This window comes from Podarcis tiliguerta (assembly GCF_965153285.1).
Source record: "Podarcis tiliguerta genome assembly, chromosome: 9".
NCBI lineage: Eukaryota > Metazoa > Chordata > Lepidosauria > Squamata > Lacertidae > Podarcis > Podarcis tiliguerta.
Window position 1 is genome coordinate 52037245 of NC_139542.1, and position 10217 is coordinate 52047461.

General features: G+C 47.0%; 1 protein-coding gene across 1 annotated transcript in view; it reads right to left on the reverse strand.

Moving 5' to 3' along the window:
* USP46 (ubiquitin specific peptidase 46) overlaps window positions 1-3278 on the reverse strand; it is a 34855-nt gene extending 31577 nt beyond the window's left edge. Inside the window, exon 1 of the mRNA XM_083458412.1 lies at window positions 2609-3278. Within this exon, the coding sequence (XP_083314538.1) occupies window positions 2609-2644 (36 nt within the window). The 5' untranslated portion in view covers window positions 2645-3278. The remainder of the gene's footprint in view (window positions 1-2608) is intronic.
* Between the last annotated feature and the right edge of the window lie 6939 nt (window positions 3279-10217).

A 10217-nucleotide genomic window follows, 5' to 3' on the forward strand; every position in this document is an offset into this window, starting at 1 on the left:
GAACCGGAAGTGTCTCCAGACAGCGCTGGCCCCTGGCCTCTTTAGTGAGATGGGTGCACAACCCTAGAGTCTGTCAAGACTGGCCCGTACGGGCAGGGGTACCTTTACCTTTACCTTTAAAGATGTATAATAAAGGTGCCAGATGAACGTCCCAGGGGAGAGCATTCCACAAATGAGGAGGTGGTCCTTGAGCAGTTCAAGGCTTTATCAGTCAAAACCAACACTGTGAATTGGGCCTGGAAACTAACTGACAGCCAGTGCAGTCGGGCCAGGATCAGTGTAATATTCACACACCATCTTGCCCCAGTGAGCAACCTGGCTGCCGAATTCTGCACCAGGTGAAGTTTCCGAACTATCTTCAGAGGCAGCCCCACATCTAACACATTGCAGTAATCTAACCTAGAGGTTATCAGAGCATAGACGACTGAGGTTAGGCTATCCCTGTCCAGACAGGGGCACAGCTGGGCCACCAGCCAAAGTTGACGGAAGGCACTCCACGCCACTGAGGCCGCCTGAGCCTCAAGCGACAGCAAATGATCCAGGAGGACCCCCAAGCTATGTACCCACTCCTTCAGAGAGTGTAACCCCATCAATAGCAGGCAACCTCCATCCATACAGTCAAAGGAACCACCCACTAACAGTGCCTCAGTTGGCTCTCATCCAGTCCATCACTGAGGCAAGGCAATGTTCCAGCACATCCACTGCCACAGCTGCAGATGTAAAGGAGAAGTACATCTGTGTGTCATCAGCAGATTGCTGACCATGTGCTCCAAAACTCCAGATAACCCCACTCAGAGGTCTCATGTTGATAGGGGATAAATTGAGCAGAGCTTTTTTGGGGCCCAGAACTCACCAGAATTCAGTTCCGGCATCTCTCAGTTGAGTGTCATTGCCATTATAAGAGAACATGGCACTTCTTTTTCTAGCAAAACAGCACTGGCCCTGAGGAACCACACAATGAGGGTTCCACAGGGCCGAAGAACGTTCCCCAAGCATCACCCTCTGGAAACGGCCATCCAAGTGGGACTGGAACCACTGCAAAGTGGTGCCACCCACTCAAACTCAGACAGAAGGAAAGCATGGGCAATGGTATTGAAAGCCAGTAAGAGGTCAAGGAGAATTAACAAGGACACATTTCCCCTGTCTCTCTCCTGACAAGAGCTCATCATACAGGGAGACCAAAGCAGTTTCAGTGCCAAAACTGGGCCTGAGCCCCAGCTGAAATGGATCTAGGAAATCAGTTTCCTCCAAGAGTGCCTGGATCTCATCCGTAACCACCTGCTCAAGAACCTTGCCGAAGAAGGGGGGATTAGCAACTGACGGGTAGTTACTTAGATTTTCTGAGAGCAAGGAGGGTTTCTTAAGGAGTGGTTTTTACCACTGCCTCTTTCCAGCAGGCAGGGACCACCCTAGCTATTGATGCCCTCCAGTCTAAGCATGTACACACTGGTACAGCAAGTAAGATCTAGGTAGTTGTTTTTCACACAATCTGTTACCTACAGACACACAAGGAGATGACTCACTGGACCTGGTGACTTTTCACCCTTTGTGGGGGGGGGGGGGACTTGCCCACACCCTGCAAAATATTGCAATTCATTAAAGAGCTACTACTATACAAGTTTTCCTGCAACTAGTTTGCATTGTCTCTCCTCCACCCTTCAGATAAATAACACTTTTTATCACCTAGCTGCCAATTTACAAAGGAGAAACATGTTTGGAAAATGTTGACACATTAGGTCAAGAAGTTTAATGCAAAAACCTCATGGCTAACTAAATTTCTAAGCGAAGAAGAACAAAACTGATCAAAGCCCTGCATCTAAATCCTGATTTATTCATTTCACTCAAAAGAGAGGCAGGTTGAAGGCCACATCTCTTAGCTCGGCTTACTCACAGAAGCTTAAACAACTCTCATTTGGACCAGTTCCTTTTGGAGCACATGCTTCCTTGAGGGACTAGCACTGCCCAGACGGAAATCACATGTTCATGTTTGAACCTGCCCAACATGTTTGCACGCTGAAAAAAAAACAATTCCTCCCTTGTTTCCAAAACCCAGTTATTCAGATCCCTGGCTCATCCGCACCTAGCACTGTACACCCGGTATTCTCCTGTGCAAAAAAAAGCAACACTGTGCAAACTTTCAACGACGCCCCCCCCCTCACCTCCCCACACATGGTTCAGATGCCCACCTCCAGCACCCCGCCCACCGGATCAGCAGAGAGATCGCCTGCATTTCCAGACTTCGGCAACTCCTCCTTCCAAAATGGCCCCGATCCTGGGAAGGGATTACTCGGGAGCAAGTCCTACTGGGCTGCAGTGGGCCTTTTACTCCCGAGTTCAGTGTGGCCCAGGATTGCAAGCCTGAAACTCTGGCAACCAATTCGCGGCGGCGGCGGGGCGGGGGAGGGGGTGAAACCTTGCCCTCTCTGCACGCACCTTTCTGTGGATTCCGATCTCCCCATAACTGGGTGGGTTGTAGGGGGTGGGGAGGTGGAAGTGTGTGTGTGTGTGTGTGTGTGTGTTTAGTGGGTGCGGGGGAAGATTGTGCGGCTCTCTCCCCCGCCCCGTGCGCCCCTCCCGCCCCCAGCCAGGCCGAGCAAGTAATACTCACCATATTACAAATGGAGGCGATGTTTCTGACAGTCATGAGTCTAAAGGTTGCAGTGATCCCGCACCGCCATCTTTATGAGGTGAAAACCGGAATGGTCATGGCTGGGGAGGATCGGAAAGAGGCCGGGAGGAGCAGGGAGAGGCGGCGGGTGGGGGGGGGGAGTGGAGAGAAACGGAAGCTCTGCCGAGGCGTGGGGGGGGGGGAGGGAGGGAGAGAGAGATCGGCTGCTCCGCCTCGGGGCTCTGCAGGATCGGAGGCAGAGGGCACCCACCCACCCCCTTTCCCTGCTCTGCCGGCTAATTCCGCCGCTCCCAGACCCGTCCAGGAGCCGCTGGGGGTGGCCGGGGTCTCCCTCTCAGCAGCAGCAGCAGCAGCAGCGCGGCATTTCTGGGGGCGATCGGCTTCTCTCGTGGGCGCGCAGCCGCCACCAGGCGAGCGCGGATCAGCGGCGCTGGTTTCCAGCAGCTGGGACAGGCGCGATCTCAATCCCCCCGCTTTCCTTCCTCCTCCTCCTCCTCTTCCTCCTCCTCCGCCTCCTTCCCCCGCAGCGGGTGCTGTTGCGCCTCTTCCCTTCTCTCCATTGCAACGCAGCGCCCGGCGGTCAACTTTGACAGCGGCCGGGGAAGGGGAGGTCAGGGCCGGGTGAGTGGCGTCGCCACCAGCCAACCGCCCCGGGAAGGGGGCGCGCCCAGCAGCCAATGCCAGAGAGGCGGGAGGCGGGTTCCGCCAGCTGCGGGTCAAAGGGGCACCAAGGCTTTGGGTTTTTCTCGCATCCCCACATTCAAAGAGTCAGGGGTCTCGCCTCTTTTTCCCACGTTTTAGGACGCCAGGGCAAGATTGGGCCGGTGCCGGCTTCAGATCCTGCAGGAGCTGCACTCAGAAGGGCGACACTCGAAAACACGCGTGCATCAAGTGTTAGGGAACACTTGATGATGCACGCGCGCGTGGGGAAACGTCGCCGTTTCGAGGGCTGGGAGAGGAGATTTCCTCTCCGCTGGAAGCTGCGCAACCCTCGCGCCGCCTCGGATGCAATTGCTTTCCAGGCGAATCAGTTCTCACATCCTTGGTGCAGCCAGTCAACTGTGCAGAGAGCGACCCAGTGAGGCATGTATGCATGTCTTGTAAAGCAGACGTTTGCTTCTAGAGAAAGAAACATCATCTCCCTCGCTGACAAGGACAAGGGGGAAATGCTACTGATCCTGCTCTTCCACCACCAATATCAAGAGACATATATAATCAAGGCCACGCAGGAGGAGAGGTGCCCAGTGTGTTTTTAAAAATGCAAGAGATCTGTGGCCTGCTGGTACTTGGGCAGCATTCTGTTCCCAGAACCCACAAGCAAGACATGAGTGAAATAGCACCCTCCTTCTTAAAGAATGGTATATAAAATGTCATGTTTGCAGCCTGAGAGTTGAATCGGTGCTCTTTTGGGGGGGGGGGGTGACTGAAGGGTTCACAGGACCAGCCCCTTTCCTCCCTCCAAATGTTAAAAAGTACAGTGGTACCTCGGGTTAAGTACTTAATTCGTTCCGGAGGTCCATACTTAACCTGAAACTGTTCTTAACCTGAAGCACCGCTTTAGCTAATGGGGCCTCCCACTGCCGCCGTGCCGCTGGAGCATGATTTCTGTTCTCATCCTGAAGCAAAGTTCTTAACCTGAGGTAATATTTCAGTGGTACTTCGGGTTACATTCGCTTCAGGTTACAGACGCTGCTAACCCAGAAATATTACCTCAGGTTAAGAACTTTGCTTCAGGATGAGAACAGAAATCATGCTCCAGCGGCACGGCGGCAGTGGGAGGCCCCATTAGCTAAAGTGGTGCTTCAGGTTAAGAACAGTTTCAGGTTAAGAACGGACCTCGGGAACAAATTAAGTATGTAACCAGAGGTACCACTGTATAACACTTACTGTAAGACAGGCATCCCCAAACTCAGCCCTCCAGATGTTTTTGGCCTACTACTCCCACAATCCCTAGCTAGCAGGACCAGTGGTCAGGGATGCTGAGAATTGTAGTCTCAAAACATCTGGAGGGCCGAGGTTGAGGAAGCCTGTTGTAGAGCATCACCCTGGTGTGAGTTTCTGACTATGTTCTGCTTCTCTCTCACCAAACTCCCTACTCCACCCATTCTGCTCTCCTAGCCAGCATAAGGATCCACCACTCATTGCAAACTAGCATTGGTAATCTGCTGTACATCCAGCATATTTTGTGTTCCAGCATAGGGCAGTTTTAAAAATGATCCATTCCTGCCCAACAGGAATTAGTGATCATTAGTGATGCATTCCTGCCCAACAGGCATAACTGGAGGCTAGTTTAGTTCACGATAATAAAATTAGAATTGATTTTATTTCATCGTGCAGTGGTATACTTGCCCTTCAACAAAATAACATTATTTTTTTAAGATTCAGAAACTAGTAGAAGAGCATTTCAGTCTCTCAGAACACTCTGTTGCTGACCTTCAAGGGGTAATTCTCAAACAAAGGAAATTCAAAAGGATATATCAGCATGAAACCACTAAATCACAACTTATCAAGATAAAAATCCAATCCGATCACTTGGGGGGTTAATAAAGACAACAGGTTTCTTTTATTCCAATACAGTGGTACCTTGGGTTACATACGCTTCAGGTTACATATGCTTCAGTTTACAGACTCCACTAACCCAGAAATATTACCTCAGGTTAAGAACTTTGCTTCAGGATGAGAACAAAAATCGTGCTCCGGCAGCGTGGCGGCAGCAGGAAGCCCCATTAGCTAAAGTGGTGCTTCAGGTTAAGAACAGTTTCAGGTTGCTCAATGCTCAATGGTGGCATGTCTTCTTTCAATTTTTCTTGAGGAACTAACTGTAAACTCTGGTTTAACTACCACTGATGCTAAGTTGTTTTGTTTTTTAAAAGCGGAGGCTTTGGGGAGGGGCTCAACTCACACCACAGTAAGTTTGTTGGTCTTTTAAGATGCTGTGAGATTGTGTCAAATACAGCTGCCCCTCTGAAAACTAGTAGCAAATAAGTGCAATGTTGGCCGGGTGCATATCACAAAGACGTATTTTCTTTTTTAATGGTTGACAAAGAAATGCTGGGAAAGCAAGAAATGTTATTCTTCAAAATAGTATCAGGAGGATACAATTGTTCTCATTGTATCCCTTCATAACAAACAAAACAGCCTTGTGTTTCCTTTCTCTGGTAAGACAAAACGAACTATTTATAACACAACTGTTCTTATATAATTTTTATTGAAAGGTCAAAAGAACACTCACCCTTGCATTTCCTTTTCACAGCCTGCTGCTCATTTGCCTCCAAATACTCCCAACCAAAATGTTATCAGAAAATATCCATTTTGCTGTGGGTGGCTGTAGTAAGAGCCTCAAGGCCACACAACTACCTGGACTAGCTAACGTTGCTTCGCCTTATCTACATTTCAAGCTCATGCATAAAATTGGAGCTCAAAATTCATGGGCCACAGACTTCCTCATCCCTCCAAAAGCACACAGAATTAATCCAAGAGTGAAGAGCCTGAGCAACAGACAGTATGAGCACACTGACCCCATCAGCTCACCCTGTTTCCTGGCAGGTCTACTAGCCTGGCTAATGTTGGGCTGTAACAGAACTGGTAGGAAGAGTGATGGGGTGTGCGCCTTGCTGCCAATTGTTAAGACATCCATGGAATCATAGAATTGTAGAGTTGGAAGAGACCACAAGGGTCATCTAGCAATGCAGGAATCTTTTGCCCAGTGTAGTGCTGAGACCATGACTCTTGAGATCAAGCGTCTCATGCAGGTCATCTGAAACAAGAACAACCAGATGCTGATGGTAGGGCATAACAAGTTTATCACTGCCTTTGCTTGTTGTTTCATGATGCTGCTATTTGTGGGGGATGGATGGTGGTTCTCAGTGAGACTGTGGAGTCCCAAGAGGAGTAGGTGTAACATTTATTTCAATCCCTCGGTGAGAGCTTGAGTCTGGGGGCAGCAGCCTGAGTGGAAACAAGCCTGCTGGCCATAAATGCACATGTACTTGACTGAGGTCAGAAAACTGGGTGCTTGTTGCAGTCTGGTTCTGTAGCAGCTGCTTCTATCGAATCAGGACCCTCTTGTATGCTAAGTAAAGTGCATGATTATTGAGCTGGAGTGGTGGCAGCGGCAATGTATGCAACCATGTTTAGCGTCTGTCTTATTATTGTTGTTGTTATATATTATAAATTATTTATAATTGTTTTTATATTATGCATTTGCTAATGATATTACATAGCTTGTGTTCTAATGATGATATTCTATTATGTCCCTGCTTTTGTTGCTTATTGTGTGTAAGCCACTTTGGCATTCATCTGAATGGAAAGTGACAAAGAAGTACAATCAGCCAAGAAAACCAACTTAATCGGGAGTCTTTGTTGTTGTTGTGGCTTTTGTGAAACCATTGGGAATCAAAAACCCTTGTTGATTTACTGACAGCTATATGTAGTAGTATACCATTATACTTTCTGCCCACACCTATAAAATAGTTTTGCTTGTCACATGAATGAAATTTGGGCTGATGGACAATGACACTGGCAAGCCTTAACTCTATCACACTCTTTTCCTTTAGAAATTAAGTATTGCCCTCATGAATTTGGACAGCATCATGAGTACATGTCCTTTTCCTTTTTTAAGCTTGGCACTTTGATGGTACTGCATTCCTGTCCATGCCCACTCAAGTTCACCTCTGACCATTCATAAAGATCCACAGTGGTCCTCTTAGTCATAAACTAAGAGGGTAGAAACCAGTGGTTTTTTCTATAGTGAGAAGGGAACGGCAGAAGGATTTGTTTTCTGTCTAAGAATTAGACAGTAGGCAGCCTCACCCTGACCTAACAAATCCATAAACCAGAACAAGACATCACCAAATGCATAAAGCAGGTTAACACTTTGTGCTAATAGCAAGTTAGGGGCTTTAATTCCTATCAACCTTTATTTAAGACAGCTTTTTGCAGTTGGTCCGATTCTCCATAAATACCCCTGGAATATGATTATTTTATAGCATAGCCATTCCTTCCCCTACCTTGCAACTTAATTACATTTCATAAAGTTGTATTCCCCGTGCAAATTAGTGCCTTTGTAGAGAGAGTCCCAATGAGACTAACCTTCTTTGTGTACATAATATTTGTCTTTATTGCAGCTGCTGGTTGGTTCAAAAAATTTCCTGCCTTCTGTGGTGTAAAAGCTTGAATAAGGTTGCAGCTGTGACCTAATAATAATTTGGTAACCCGTTCAGTGAAGAAGTCATAAATTATACTAGCACTGGAGTCATTTAAAATAGGGAAATGCTACAGAAAATATTAATCCTTCCCAGGAACATATGATTCCCCCACCTTTCCTGGAAAATTGATAAAACATAAATTAACCATAGGAGAGACATATTGCTGTTCTGTTTTTGTTTTTTCAAGTAAACTAGAAAAAGGGGCATGGACAAATTCAGGGCAATTAAACCGATAGCAAATTAAATTGATAGCAAATTAAAATCTCACATGTTCAGAAGTGATATTCCACTCAATATCATTTTTAGTTGCATGTTTCTCTTTCATGGGGGTTGGGGAACAAAAAAAAAAAATTCTCCTAGAGGGATTTGAACTAGTGATTCTAAGGACATGCTTATACATTTGCGTTTGCCTTAGCAGATAATACAACAGAGGTCTCTTGAATATTCCTGTGACACTTTGCCTGGTTGTCTGTGCTTTCCCACCTCACTGTGCTGGGGGTGTAGAGCCAGGAAAAGGTCCCAGGACCATCTGTACCATTCCTGATTGGTAGGTTTTAGTAATATTTCCAGGGACTGTGACGGGGGTGCAGTCTGCCCTATTCACAGTGTTCTGGGATGTTTCTAGCCATGTGTTTCCCTCCTTGGGATTAGCATTGGATACAATGGCAGTTCCTTTGGCACAGTGATGTATCTACCCCTGGGTACAGGATTGCTCTTCTGCACCCCTCATTTGGGGAAGAGGAGGAGTGTAACAACATTTTGAAAGTGGCCTTTAAGAAACAAAAATAGCACATTATCATTGAAGGGTTGACAAGAAGTGCAAAACAGTTCTTCTGCCTTTGTAAGATACATACTGCTTCTATGTGCTCTTTTCCCATCCAGTATTTGTGTATGGCAATGTAGAAATGTTAATTGCAGGGCATATGCATAGTGGAAGTCAAATAGTGGGGTGCACTGACAGTATGTGGGCTGAAGACATACTACGAGCTATTTTCAGTATCGTATAATAAGACCAACATGTATAGGGTAAGCATAAATCCATGCAATAGCAGCAGCCAGGGACTCCAAATTGAAATTGCAGCTTGACTAGCTTTTATTTATGGCTTGTATTCTTCATAAAAGTTCATGTGGTAATTTTGAACGAAGGATAGAAGCGTGTTCATGTTTATTATTGCAATGCTCTCTGGGCCTTGCCAGGCCTTGTGCACAAATATCTAGAATGGTTTTTAAAGTTGCTTTAAAAAAAAAACCTGGCATGTTTGCTGCGTTGCCGGTAGAGACAGAGCCTGGCCCAGTTGCAAGATGGCACTTGTGCTTCCAGAACCTTCCCTTCACATTCATGGAAGTGATTCACGGCAAGTGCAAACATCTCGCTGTTGGTGTCCTGCTTACTCTGGCCACAACTAGACAGCAGGGCTTTGAATCTGACACTTGTTCTCCCTTAGATTCCCACGCCTCTCAAATAGGATGGTTGTGCCCTTGAAAACGTAGCTGGCAAAGTCTGTGGCCCACATTACCGATCCAGACTCAACAACAAATGTCAGTGGCAAGACCAATAATTCACATTTTTATAAAAAAAATAGTAATTAATTTACTATAAATAGCGTGGTGCTGATAATGCCAAGGTCACAGGTTCAATTCCCATATAGGATATCTGCATATTCCTGCATTGGAATAGATGATCCTCTGGGTCTGAAATATACTCCGAGTTGAGTGTGGATTTCATGCTCTTTATTCAGCTCATAGTAGTGAGGAATGCAATTTCCCCCGAAATGTCTGCTTTATATACATTATTTACAGAATGGGCCCCACGTGATTGGCTAATTCTGGGATTCTCCTGTAGGCCAATCAGGTTGTGGATTCACTTCCACCCAGAGTTGGATTGGGTGGCTCCTGCGGACCAAACAGGCTGCTGCATTTTGGATCCTATTCAACTCAGTACATAACAGGGTCCCTTCCAACTCTCTGTGATCTAGAAAGGGAGAACTGGATTAAGAAGGAAATACTGTACTAGCAAGGCTGCTTGATCCAGCCTTTGCTGAAACCAGATACACAACAGAGAGAAATAGGCGGAAGCCCAACTCTCCCGCAGCTCTAAACTGCAACTAGAAATGGCGGCGCTTGTAACAAAGTAACACCTTGTATTGTTACGCTGCAGTTCCACTTATTTCGTGGGCCAAACCTGCGCATCAAATAGCACGATGCAAAGCGATGGCGAACTGCAACCCCCACCTCCCCAGTGCCACGAGGGGGAAACCAGTCGCGGGCTACACGGCAGGGCGACTGCAAGCCACCGTCTCTTAATATTTATCCTCCTGCAATGCGCAGAGAATGGACAGCATCTCCCTTCCCTCTTCAAGCAAGAAGCGCCTGTTCCCTTT